The sequence below is a fragment of the Styela clava genome, chromosome 9 (genome assembly GCF_964204865.1).
Source record: "Styela clava chromosome 9, kaStyClav1.hap1.2, whole genome shotgun sequence".
NCBI classification, from domain to species: domain Eukaryota; kingdom Metazoa; phylum Chordata; class Ascidiacea; order Stolidobranchia; family Styelidae; genus Styela; species Styela clava.
The window spans coordinates 17,355,338-17,370,505 of NC_135258.1; the positions used below are offsets into that span (position 1 = coordinate 17,355,338).

Consider the following 15,168-nt stretch of genomic DNA (forward strand, 5'->3'; position numbering starts at 1 on the left):
ATAGGCGGTAACTATGATTAAAATTTCCCAGACATAAATGCCACATTTGCTTAATTTTGAATATAGGATTTGTTTCTGACTCATTCTGTAAATAGCAAGGTGTGCCCCGTTCTACGACTCAACTCCGGAATAGACTCGAAGGCAAGATAAAGTCCAAAACTAATTATTACTATTATCAAATTATTCCAGTTTGCAATTTGATTTATTTTATTAGTACAATTTGGCTGACAATAAGTGAATCTCGGTCTCACCTCATAAACGGAAAATTTAATTTGTTCCACATTAGATGATTGAAAACTGAATTGTTTAAATGGCTGCGAAATGCAATCACAGTTTATATTGCGCTTGGTAAAGTTAATATTTCATAGATTTTCATTAGTGGGGGAAATAAAAATGATGTATGTTTGTTGTTACTCGTCACGAATCTTTCGATTCCTGTTTAAGGATGAACTAGAGTTTGAAATGTGTCAAAAAGTCAGACGCACATAACTTAGGCTCAGTTATAACAATTTTTTATATTAGTTACTCATTTATTTAATAAACATTTCTATCAAATCATTAAAATCACCCAATTTGAATACTAATAAATTATTGATGTTGATTTTTGGTGGTGGTACTGTATCACGATTTTTATTATCGTATTATTAGTGAAGAGAGCCGCGTGAATTTGTGACTATTGTGTGAACCGGTATCAGCTTCCTTTCGCATAGGTGCAACAGCGCCATCTGCTGTTACCGTATTGGGGGCATGTGTATCGCGAGACGATGCTAGTGCAGCATACGCAGCTTTTTTGGCACTAAGAGAAAACAAAATAATACATTGTATCTTCCTAGTTTACTCATTAATTCACATTCCTTTAATCAACTATAATATTAAGATTAAAGCTTGTCGTTCTGTTGATAGAAGAATTGCTAATTTCTCTATAATTTAATTTAAGGAAAGAGACAAGTAGATGCTTTCGAAGTCTCTTCACGAACTTACTTTAGTGAAATGACAGATTTCAGCTGAGCAGCGTATGATTTGGCGTAATTAAATCACTAAAGTATTTGGATAACTTCAATTCATTCAAACAAACATTACAGTCTGTATAGAGGAGCGGTAAGGATTAATGTCGATATGGTTTTAAAAAAGACTTTGTTACGGAAATAACAAATTAACCAGAACTAAGTAAAATTTGAAGTTTAAATTCTTCAAATATTGGGATGATTGTGTTACCTATGGACATTTCCCCGACCTTTGACCTCCGAAAAATTCTTCCTATACCTTACCATTGCAAAATTTTCGGGGCTTATTTTAGGAGTGGTTTCGCGAGTTGGCCCCTGTAAAACGGGGTATGTGTTTCAAACCATCATTATGATTCATCGCATACAACAATCTGTTTTTTAAAAATACCGGTAAAGAATTTCAGCCTAGTCTATCACAGCTATTTCTATACTAATTTTTTCTTACTGCAATTAAATTAAAACTCCTAGGGAGACAGAGTGATCATTGAATTATCTAATTTATATTTAAATTTCCGAAACACAACTGAAAACTAACGAATAGAGTTCAAAAACGCGAAAACGAGGTAATGTTTACGACCACGCCTGAAAATCTGTCTGAGTGAAAAAGTGTCTGAGCGGATGCGAAAAGGTAGCATTGTTACGTCACTCTTTGAATCTTGCTGATTGGCCAATGTCACGAAGTAAACAAGGAAGTCGATGCTCGGGGAAAGGTCCATTGTACAAGAGTTATGGTCAATTGGCATATTTTAAGTGTCAGATATAGTAGCATTGAAATAAATTAATGAATAACTGTAAATGTTGAGATGGAAAACAGCTCCAATGAGAAATATATATAGTGACTCGAAAAACACTCTAAGAAGAGTCAACTGACGTATTCGATTTGAGGACATCGTAGTCACTCATTATAAAGAATACGTGTATTTAAATACAACAATTATGAATGTTTTAAAGACGAGTCGTTAAAAATATACAAACCAATAATTGTAATCCACTGTCAGCGTTAATTGAAACCCGTTCATTCGTTTTTTAGCAATTTTCAACAAAAACTAATCAATGTTTTCCCAATATTCCGCTGGCGGACATGTCACTGTATAAATTGCATACCTCGGGCCCTCGATGATCGAATACTTTCCCCAATTGACGGGCCGAAACGTCGAAGGCTTAGAATGTAAGCGAGATTAAAAACACATATCCCCGGTACGACGAAAATGTTCCACGTATTCGTACAGAAATATCCCCAGACCGCAAAATCGATATACCTCACGCGACATAATTGTGTTCAGCGACCCGTGCCAACTAACAGAACGCCAAGTTCAAGTGAAAATATGTGCCCAAATAAACAATACGAGTAAGTAGGAAGCGTGGGGAAAATTCTGCAACGCTCGAATACCTTACTTTTTTAAATTCAAAAAATTGTAATGAAACAAGGTATGGAAATTAGAACACAATAAGATGAATTCGGATGTACGAAGAAAGTTAAATTGTTACTAGTACTGAAGATACCACACCATTACACTAGATATAAAACAGATATCCGAGAGAATAGAACTCACTGTTTTAGTGAAAAGTGATTTCCTTATCAAGTATTTTTGATATCGCTTGTTAATATGCAATCTCATGTTATGCTATTCTATCAATGGAATGGCTTCTGCCTTCACACTAAAAGATTTTCTTCAATATAAGTAAACTATGGTATGATTTTCAGGCTATGATATGAGTTATATCCGATAAGAAAACATAATGATATGCATGCCGCCATTTTATGTTTTATACCTTATTTATACCTACGACTTTTATGCTTTTAAAGACAGCAAGGAACTGCGTTCATGTTCCTAGCCAAATAACTGTTGACTATTAATGTTAAAAGCCTGCCATGGGCAAAACCCCAGGGACAATATATCATGGTATAAGAAATGGAATTTTTATGTTTTGTTTATAATTTGTGTATAAGTTGAAAATTATTCATACCTCGGGTTCGTCCATTTATCAGGTCTGTGATGTCATCTAGAAGTCTTGCAAGACCATCGCAGAGCGCTTCACGGAAATCTCGTCGCTTCTTTTTCTCTTTTATGATTGGGCTTTTTACCTGTTCCGTCTTCTGTCTTTTGTATATCATGCGATCCCGCATTCTTGATTTTTCACAGTCTTCCATGGTTATGTCTCCACTCGGTTTATCTTCCTTTGATACTAGCAATTCTGTAACTGAATTTCGAACCGAACTTTCTTCTAGAACCGGTTCCATTTCTTGTGCTTCCCAGTCAAAATCGTTGAGAGTTTGTGCTTTTGGAATCCCTTCCAGAGTAACTTCACTACTCCGTGACGTATCAGCATCAGCAAAGCGAAACGATTGGTCTTGGAATGGATGTGTTCCCTCCTTAAACTCAGTCATTGTTTTGGAACTTTATGCGAAGACAAATAATAATTTCTCCACTATATTTTTATAGACAGATTGTGCGTATTTCCGAACATCCATTTATTAAACACAAAACTGTGATGAAACACAAGTCGCAATTATGTATGAATAAAACAAATTTATTCAATTTATAGCATCAAGACGTCACTTATATATGACTATACTTGTTGGCATGAAAGCCTAGAACAGCTTGCTTTCCTTCATCTACTAACTTCACAAATTATTTTAAAACACTTCAATCATCAATTTACAGCAAAGTTAATTTTGAATTCATCAATTCTCCAAATGAAAACAAAAAATAAACGGTAATAGCGTTTTCGGGCTTACACTTTTCACTTTAAGTGAAACCTCATAAAATGTTAAATTTCAAGTTATTTTCAAGTTCTTAGTGAAGGTGGCAGACCCATAAATATTATTTATATTATCTAAATAGTTGAATGTATATAACTATTCAGTATTTCTGAGTAAACTATTCCGAAATATACTTTGGAAACATAACTGGCAAACTGGACGCACTTTAGAATATCCAAACTTCCAGATTCAACATAGACTGTACTATATTATTTATGCGGTAGTGTACATGGTTTGAAAAGTACCCGGAACTAATTATAACTCGAACTTTAGCTCTCTGTGGATAGACGCTACTAAAATTACCACTTTTTCATCAAATATATAAATATTCAGTCATCGTGAATTGCAGGCAATGATCAGTAAAATCACCGACTTTATGTATGCAAATAATATGGCAAACGCAAAACCGACTTTACGACAGAAACAAAGGACGTGCTGACAAGTTAAAGGAGGCGCCATACATTTTTGTCATCACCTGAACAAAAACATACCACAATCGTGAACTTAAAGTAATACAGAAGCAATTTGCAACATTCTCAGTCGACAGGTAAACACCACCCATACGTGACACTTTAAATGCTACGTGCATCCACACAAACAAAAATATTTTTTCAAATTTACTCAGCCGAACTGACGAAAGTATGAGTTTTCTTGCATTGCTGTTACTTAAGGACAGTTTGTTAACAAATATATCATGATTTGGACCAGATGTTCACTTTCGCGTACTCACAATATCTAGGAATAATCGAAACTCTAATATGTATGGGTTCACAGAAAAAAATCTTTTGGAATCTGCAAAAGGCACTCCTTAATTTTTTTTTCTATTTCATTTGATCACGCAAGTTGTAGCTATTGAATACGTTCTCCTTACCCGGGCGAGTAATGAATTAGGTAACAAGTAAAATGCCCAAATATGATCGTAGACTACTTTAGCCAGACTCTTTAAAATGGGCCTGCAGTCTTTGGCCTATCTCTAGAGATGTACTTGTTTTGTTCCCACCCAACTTTACAAGCCATGCCCTCGACAGTGACAGTCCGATTGTCGAAATTATATCGGTACTTTAGCCTCTAATCCTATTTACGCCAACTCAACCAGAACTGTTTTTTTTTTCTGACATTTACAGCAAACCAAGCATATGTCGGATACTTTATTATCTGTGACTATACATAACATTTGAACCAGATAATAGCCTTTGTTGAACTGCTGGTTAACGGTACAATACTGCTACTACGAATAAAATCAATATATAATCTTGTTTGTCTACATCGGGATCTCTTTCAAGCTGGCTAAAAATCAAGTCAGTTTATTTTTATTTCAGTAGATTCCTAAATTCGGAATTAATTAAGTGTTTTGTTTACTGTCACAAAGTCTATAATCAATGAAAGCCCATCTAATGTTTCCTAGATATGATTAGATGGTTTTTCATTTCCTTGCAAGTTACATTCTTATGTAGCATGTAACGAGTACGCCGAATAATATTTTATAAAGTAGAATCGTATTTTATAAAGTAAAGGCTTATGCGCTTATCTCCAGTGTATATTTGTATATTTTTAACAATATCATATATAAGAACAAAAATATGGAATTCCTAATCTGAACATTAAAATTGTTCTCGAATTGTTCGCTCAATTCAAGTCGGTACAACAAACACCTCACTGAAGTTAATAAATTTTGGAAATAAAATCTTTGCACTAAATCCACCTATTGTCCTACCTTTCTATCTATATATACAATTCATATAAATCACTCATGATATCTCTGAACCCCACTTTGAGTAGCCCACTTACTCTTATCCCATAATCGCTGACTAAGGTGGATTAGGCTTTTAACATGGCACAAACGACAGCCTGCGCACTCAACCAAAACGATTATTATTATAAATATAGATAGTCAAGATCCAGTTACAAAACATAGCAATATTTTTTCTCAAGTGCCATATTATTTGCTAAACGCCATGTTGTGAGCCATCATACTCAATTAGCCAACATGACAGCTCAGAAAATGTATTCGTGAAATAACACATCCCTAATGAAACAAGTGGGAAATGAAGCACGATTTTCAATTTTCATTTTGTGTAATTAAAATTTTAGGGCGATGTAATATTCAGAGATAGGGTACACAATGATTTCTGTAAAATTTTCTTGATGTTAGTATAGGCCAAATCAAAAATAATAATATAGACCCAAAATTTGATACCCATAACTTGAAGTTTTATTTTATCATTTCCATATAAGTTAATGTACGAAAAGCAGGAGTGCCTATCGTCAGTCATGGCTTCCAATTGGTTCGCTCATTAGTCAAAATTTAATATTTATACAATATTTCAACAAAGTTGACTAACTAGAATCCCTTCAAATGGATTTTTCTTCTCTCTCAAGATTTTATTAAATGCATATATCGATTTTTGTCGTTTTCCTAGATAATAAGCATGTTTTTATACCTCGTCGTTGCAACTTTATAATAACTAACTAACTTGTTCTTCAAGTCGCGCGAAATTTTATTCGGACAAAATTCCTTCCTATACATATTAACAAAATGTAGAAAACACAAATTCTCTGGAGATTTTTGACATCGGTTTATACTTTTTTACTATATATTATAAAAAATGTGAAAATCAGGGTTGGTCATTGATGTGCAATTGGTATAAGTGGTTCTATATCAAACTCTTGATTACTTGATAAAATAATAAAGTAGGATGTCGAAACTTATGATATTGATATGTATACATAATACTTGCTTTTCAAATCATATACCACAATACACGACACGTTTACTCAACGTTTTCACATATGTAAGCTATATAGGTATCAAGAGTGAATACTTAATAAAAGCATCTATTTACTATATGAACTATACAACAGCTTTGTCCTGCATATCGTCACGCTAATAACCGAATTGCGTAAGTCATTTTTAGCAGTTTTAGGAAAAACGTAAAAAACTTCCTAATGATATTGTTATGCCATTGAGAGTAAATAATTTGCCATGGTTCAAATTTTTGATCGTGGCCGAATTTAAGTTAATTTGTATGACGCAGTTAGGTGACGTCATAATGGCGCACTGTGACTTAGGCAGAAATGTGGTTATGACTTTGGGACATACGCAATTTGTCAACCTCACTATATGAACCAGTCCTGGAAACTAAACATTCCAAAAACGAATGTAATTCTCAGTATCTACAATGTCTAATCTCCAAAATAGCTAATCAGTTTCAATTACATTATTTTTTTATGTGTGAAAATATATATTTCATCAATATAACACTTTCTGCACGCCCTCCGAAATAAGACTAAGATTAAATATAAAGAATAAAACAGCAATGCACCCAATATAAAAGCCAACCAAGGTGAATTGGACTCGGACAGCGAATATCACAAGTGCACGTCTTCCTATACTGTAGTATAAATTCAAATTAATACGCGCTAAGCTAGAATCCAAGATGAAAAAACTCGAAAATACTTCGCCGAGGTTATTTTACCTTTGTGACGTCACAATAGTCCGGCGATAACAATGCTAATTCATTATGACGAAACAATTGCACAAATGTGCATGTCATACTAAATCTCCATTTTTATGGGTTTCGGAATTCTTAAAATAAAATCTGAGTTAACAGACAGGTGCGCAGCATTACATAAATACCTATTTTATAAAAAACTCAAAATCGTCAAAAATGACTTACGCAGTTCGGTTATTAGCGTGACGATATGTTCAAACAGAATCACTAAAATGTTTGCACAAATACGAATTTGCTACGCGACCATTAAAATATTTCCTTTCTTTCCTTTCGCAGTATAATATATCGGCACTAAAGGTCTCCGCTTTTAATATAGCTCCAATAATTTTTAAAACAACGCCAAATTTTAATTTTGTGTATAATCGCTTCGCTTCACTCTGCTGCAAATAGGTCTTAACAAATTTCGTACTTTTCCCTAATATTTCGAGATAACATAAGAAACAAATATAAGAGCGTAATCAACTTATTTTAATGTTATAATCATACTACTTGAAAGCTAGATATCATTTTTTAGCGTTTATTTTCACACACACTTCAGAATATGCAATACTTTGGAGAGTCTAAAAAGCTTTTTTCATCATTGAATCCAAATCTTCCACACAAATTCAGCCGAATAATAAGCAATATGTCAAATGATCATATCTACAATACGTGTGTCGTTTCTTAGCATAACATCCTCGCGAATGAATCGTTAACGCAGTGGCTTAATGGATACGTTGGAGTATGGTATTTATATCTTTCATCACTGTCATGACTTTCTCAAGGAGAATAGACGATAGAGTTCTGAATAGTAAACACATCTACCTTTAAAACTTTTTTTTTTAATATTTATCGCTTCCTTTCAAAAACTTTAACCTGAAATATCAGTTGCACAACGTCGCGTGGGGTACACTTAACATATTCAATTTTCTTATCTTCAATGAGTTTTTTTTCATCAATGTTTTGATAGTGAGCTTCATTCAAACAGTGCATGAAATATCGAGTAAACTGATATTTAATAGCGGAATATGTCGCAATAGTAAATCTATATATAGTTTCTAGTAGACGAATGCAATTCTTCCATCAGTGATCTTTCCGCTTGAGCTAACGGCTCGTGAGCTAAATCTGAGCACTCCAACACCAAGCATAGAATATGCGTTTTAAGAAAACTTGTAAGAATTTTCTTCGAATTTTACAATACTTTTGACGTTGAAATCGCACAATTGAAAATGCAATGACACTACAGCATCAATTCATTTTCACCCTGTCCTACCTTCAACACAAGAAATTGGACCATTTTAAATATTAAATTATTCATGAACAACCGTTTTCCATATAAAATAGTCATTGAAACAACTTAAAATAAGAAGTAAACTTGTCAAAACATAATATCGTTCTAGTCAATATTTCAGCGAAAATGATAAAAATTAATTTTGAGACACTAGTATCATTAAAATATTTAGGACGATAAAACATTTCTGCAAAGTTTTTAAAATTATGCTCGAGCTTCAAGTTAACTTTTCTTTTTTTGTAGATAGTTTATAAGAGTCATTTAGCCAGAAGTTAATGAATGGCACACGCATCAACTCATACGCCAGATTGTTTTCCCCAGCGTTTCAAGTATAATACAGGAGAAAGAAATATTTTGTCCAGGGTGTATAAAATTTTACCACATAAAGTGCCAAGGGCATATTTTCTTTGGACGCATATATGTGCTAGCAAATTTGGAATAAATTTGAAATGCCTATTTCAGCAAGCTGCTTGCAAACGTCAGAGGTAATTCAAACGCAGAAAATTTAAGTGCTTAAAGCATCGTGACATCGAACATATGGTCTTCGGGGTACGGGATTTTGCAAAGACTGTTTATATACTATAACCATGTTTTCTATTCCTATTTTCCCCCACTTTTCTCCCATTTGAAACCTATATTACATACCTAAATTTCGAGTATGTTAATTTAAAACCCCAACTAAATTTTTACAAGAATTAACTATGTTTAGGATCAAGAAATACGTAATAAGCAAACTTTTCTGCGATCAATACGTTTGTGACATTGAGAGGTACAATAATCACTCAACATTTCCCATGAGATTTCAGATCATGTATTACTGCCAATCATCCAGAAGCGTTGACTAAATTCAATTACAATGATGGTTCTTCAGGTTTACGATATTCATATATACAGTTAAGTTACTTTGATGAAGTGAAATAGACTAATAGTGTATACTTCATTTACGCAAATTTGCATATAATCTTGAAATGTTTTTCGCAATATGCGACATTTTTATTCTCCACTTGCACTCAAATTAATTTGGAATGCGTAAAAATACATTTGTAACCAACACTTCTGAAGACGTCAACTGCTCTGACATATTTCCTATTTTTAATCACCACTATCATCACGGTACCATACAACCTTACTGATATTATTTAATCCTGATTTATACTCACTTTGTCAATCTATAACATAATTCTATTTGATAAAGCTTGAGGAAGAAGAAAAATCAAGAAGGGAAATTATCAGATAATATGCATCACAAAATATCATAAAACTCTTATACTTTTTGATTTTAGAAAAAAATTGGACCACGATAAACGAGAGACCACAAATGCATACTTTCCATAACTTTTAGAACTTTAAGCTAATCGAAATTTTTCATAACTTATCTTATGTTAAAAAATGTCGGAGTGTAAAGTGTTGCCAACAGCTTAAAAACCACGAAAACTTTTTTGAAGGATGTTCTTGTTTTACTCGGCGTATGGCAGTACATATATCATAATCTTTTTAATAAGTTTAAACCCATTTAAATATGCAAAAACAATTACTGAGCATCCGTCAAACAGGTTCTTTGGCAAATGAGGAGTAAGAAAAAATATTATATTTTCGACTGCGTAAGTTGGAAATAAAGGAGAGAATTTAGCGTCATTTTATAAATAGAGTATGCAAAGGAAGTTGTTTTAAACTTCTTTATTTCTTTCTCAGACTCAAATATTGTATATGAACAAAAACTTATATATAGACTACATTATAACTATAACCGTAGACGTATTATAGACAATGATCCAAATTAAAACTTGAAATAGATAAGGACAATTCATAAATTATTTATTCTACATAGTAAGCGACATTGCGATGTCCTTCTTCACTGACGTCTACACGTAACATGATGTTCGCTTACAGACTATTGGGAATAAGTCATTCTCTACCCCTTCCAAATGACCTTTTCAAGTAATACATCTTTGGAAAGCTCCATGAACTCAGCCAACTGTAGTTTATTAAATATTGTATTTGAATAAAACGTCTTTTTTTTCATTTCTGACGAACAAATATCTTTTAAATCGCTGTAACAAATGAACGTTTCATACTTATGGCTCACTCATTTCATCTGTGAGCAACATAATTTTTTTTCTAAATTTTTCAAAGTTTTTGTTTCGACAATTTCGCAAATCATTGAGCTTTACTAATCTCAGACCTTCTTTTCAAGATTTTCAAGAGTAAACTCAAATAGTGGAACGTTACCAATGTTTATATACAACACCAGGTTATCAGTATGCAAAATATTGATTAGGTGAATCGAGTTTGTACAATGTTTCCCACTATTTCTGATCGCCTAAACATACATGACCATGTACACTGATATCTCTTGATCGCGTTTGCTTAGAAACGGTCGAGCAAGCAAAAATGAGTTCAATATGATTTAAATTATTAAGTGTTTGGCTAATTTGCATGGAAGTATACTGTGTTTCATTGAGAAGATGGCACAAAAAAACGTTTAGAATATCAGTCTTGCTTATCGGAAGCTATTTTATAACTGACCAAATGTTCACTAGTATGCAGGCTATGTAAATACAAACTAAAAAATATACTAAAGTATTGAATAAATAAATTAATAATTGAAAAAATTTAGTAAAAAATTGTTCACGCCTAAAAATTCAAATATTCGATCAAAAAATATTTGATTACAATATCGTCGTTTGTGAAAAACCCTTTGACCGATAATAAATACATTCGTTAATGACTGATAAGTTTACTAAATATATCAATACTTTTATCTTATCTTGCACTACATTCGAATTGTTTCTTACGCCTGAATATTCTAAACTTTTTTTTAATGAAATATTAAGTGCCGGCCAACCGCCTTACATTTTTGCAAGTAGTAAATTTGGAATCAATTCATTTCTACTATTGGATCAGTAAGCTATGTTACACACGGTGTCGTGTCTTTCTATTGTCTAAGTAGTAGGCTACACATGTATGAGGCTTAAGTCTATCATAAAAATAGGCCTAATAAATGTCAGAGCTTGTTTTTACATTGGAATATTGATATACAGGGTGTATCGAAAAACAGAAACGAAACATGGCCTAATCGGTACGTGTTGATTTGAAAGCGAAAAGTAAACTGCTCAAACTGTGAATATGGAACGTGGTAGTGCTTAGGAAGTTCTGGACAAAAGTCAGACGATGTAGAGATATTGATAAATATTATCAATGTCTCCAGCAAGATAGGACGACCCCCAAACACATTTTAGAAGAGGATAAAGTTTTCGCTTTATATTTATTTTTGTAAAAGTAATCAAGAAACTGATTGGTTCTGTTTTTTCAGGTCACCATGTATATATACCTATTATGTAGTTTTATTCCAGTGAGGTAGAGTGACCACACCAACGAATAAAAAAATTTGTTAAAGTTTCATATATATTCGATTATGACTATTTGCATAACAACCAAAAAATGATCTATTATAATGTTAAATGGTTAAAATGTATTGGCATTAGTTAAACTCACCAGTTAGAGACTCGGTAGCTGAAGGATTTCCCAGAAACTCGAAGCATCTCAAAAGAAAGCAGTTGTGGAGACAGCCCAAGTGTGCCCTCTTGCGCCTTGTTTTCTTATTGTTTCTATTCTTCTCATTATATGTTGTCCGTCTACCTTCCGGGGGATAGTCAACTGATGGAAGTCGGAGAATCTCAAGCCTTTCAGATATGTAAGAAAACGATGATATTCTACGGAGATTTTTCAATCTTGACGAGTGTCCACCAGAACTTGAGGAAAATCCAACACTTGAATCACTAGGATGATAAGTTGCGGCCATTTATATATATATATTAGATTGGAACGATGTGCAGATTATGAGAATGTATTATAATGTAATAGGATAGTCTGAAATATGAAATATTACTCTATTAGCATAAGCACAATGTATCGGGAATATCGTTACTCTGTTAACAATATAAATATTCACATATATATATATCACAATATAGATTTTGGTTCGCTTTAAATATACTTTCGAATATAGAACCACATATTACTTATAGCGAAGCATAAGGTAAACGCGCTCAGCACTTATTATTTATTATCACGCAAAATGGTGCGTACCTGTGGAGATCTGCTTTGTCTAGTTTAAGACTGCGTGAATTCACTTATTTTGCTCGCTTCCATATCAGTATTTTACAAACGCAGATAATCTGAACAAACTTATTATTTGTTAGGGTCTGTTTTAGAAAATTGATGTTAATTATTTGACTAACACGTGGCTAAGTACTCGCTGAAAACAGAGGTGATATTGATGAATAAAACACTTTATTGTTGCTATTTGGTAAGCCGAATTGCCGCACCCGCCAAACCAGTTTGGGATTCAGAGCTACCTTGTCTTGCACACATTGTGTAACAATAAACAACGCATGATAGAATGTCTAACTAAATCTCTAATGGTGTACTGCTACTAATGAAACTGAAACTAAATTCGGTAGAGGAACGAGATAACATGTAAAAAGATGAATATATATAATTGGATGTATATATTGCATTCTGCCTTCCCCTTATTATGCACGGCAAACGAATCGCGATATATTATTTACAATTATCTTCCATAAGCCCTCTCAAGACATACTCAACACTTGACCCCGCTCACAGGAAAATCTGTCTACTATATCACCAAATCTACGGCCAGTTCTCAAATAAGGATGTGAACTGATCGGAGCAGACCCTTTTCATGCTCGACTTATTTATCCTATGTCTAGACTTTTGCTTTTCTTTGCGTGTTATTTCTAATATTTCCTGAGGTATGCTGCGTAATAATTATAATTTAATCAGCAACGCATTTGAAACTCCCACGGGGACTCGGTAAAGCGTCGTACTAAGCGCCTCCATTAATTAACTTCATCGACAGACAGATCGCAGAAGCGAAAGAACGAATTTTGCGTAACCTGTCAGAACCTACGGCCACGGGCGTATTTTTTCAGTATTGTATTTGAGAGTTTAACATCTTTATAAAGCCCTATCTTCTATTCACTATTTTGTTCTGTCATTTCATCTTGTTTGGGATGAATATTTCCAAAAATTGATCAAACAATATACGTACATTTAGAACTCATCGAATGCTTTGACATTTATCATCCACCGTCCGAATTTATAAGGCACCTTTGATGTCAAATACATATATTTTCTTTCAATTTAGGATTTTTTTTTACGGCATTCCAAATCAAGATCTGTATAAACATGTTTCCAAAGAATTTGAAATAGCGAAACAGAATTATCTGATGCTAATTTTTGAAATGTATATATATATATATATACTGCATGTTGACAAAAACACTATATTAACAAGCTCATGGTGTTAACAGATTATCATGTGTAACACAACATTGCCACAGGTGTGTGTGTACATAAATACATATGTATATACCATTTACCAAAATAAAATAGAGGACTACTTTAAATCGAAAAGCATATTTTTATATAGAGGAAATTCCCAGCCCTTTACATCCCGGACTAATATTGAACCTGAATATGACTTTGCAAAATCATAGCACATTAACAAAACAAGCAATGTGAGACAGAATCAATTATTGAAAAAATGCGTTCACTACGAAAATAATTTAGTTATTCAGTGTAAAACGTACATTTCAATGGCTATATTAACTTAGTTTTGTTGTTGAAATCTCTATCTTGGGACACCAATGCGTATCCGACTAAATATATCATAGTAAAGGCAAACGAGACACATGTTTTTGGACACGAAATGTATGCTACATATTGATCGTTTTGTTACTATGTTATCCTTCTTCATCATCTTTTTCTTCTTGTTGTGAAAGAATCGCTTTTCTCATTATTTACTGGAGCGATTGCTTTGAAATTTTTAGTGATGAAAGATTGTTATTGTCGTCTTTATTTGTTCTTTAATTTCATATGACATCTGATATTTCATCTAAAATTACGATGTTTTATATGTATTTGTAAACACGTTTTATGAAATCGTAACGGTCGTCGTTCGCGATTTTATGATATCGTGACGACTGTTACCAGTGGTTTACTGTGACCACAGAGCTATATATTTCCAGTTCAGTGACTGTGACAGATTTTATACTTTTAAAAAAAACGACCCTTTTTTGCTCAAAGCTGAAGTTACTGAACTAAATAGCATGTGGGGTCAAAATTTTTTTTTTTTTGTGAAAAGCTGTTTTTAAGATCAGCATAAGTGAGCCCGAGAAATAATGAATAATTAAATATCCAACGTTTAAAAATGATGGAGCAGGCACCGCGAGTTGATATAATTTGACTGCGTATATCTAAAATTTGATTCCTAGGCATCGTCCAATTAGCCTACATCGTTTGGTGTGAACGATATACTATTCTATATATAGTTGTATAACAGATCTTTATGGCTATTGCATATGTGATTATATTTGCACTACAAGACAAGATATTGTTTGTTTGTTTGGAATTTTAAATCAATATTAATATCAATAGCAAGAATATCAATAACAAAACTTGATACCGAAGTAACAACTACAATATCTTCTACTTTCGTTCATTTTCGGGTATTTCTGAGTATTTCTTTATCGTTCCACATTGTATTTATATACTAAAATAAACTATGTATGTATATGTTTATATGGTTCTATT

General features: G+C 33.0%; 1 protein-coding gene across 2 annotated transcripts in view; it reads right to left on the reverse strand.

The window, feature by feature from the left end:
- The window catches only part of LOC120339437 (calsenilin-like), a 33,279-nt gene extending 20,884 nt beyond the window's left edge, over window positions 1-12,395 (reverse strand). Inside the window, exon 1 of one of the 2 annotated variants that reach the window (XM_078116124.1) lies at window positions 12,046-12,395. In XM_078116124.1, the coding sequence (XP_077972250.1) occupies window positions 12,046-12,352 (307 nt within the window). In that variant the 5' untranslated portion in view covers window positions 12,353-12,395. Of the gene's footprint in view, window positions 1-2,972; window positions 3,489-12,045 lie in introns of those variants that run through there. The other variant, XM_039407562.2, reaches the window with a different exon arrangement.
- Between the last annotated feature and the right edge of the window lie 2,773 nt (window positions 12,396-15,168).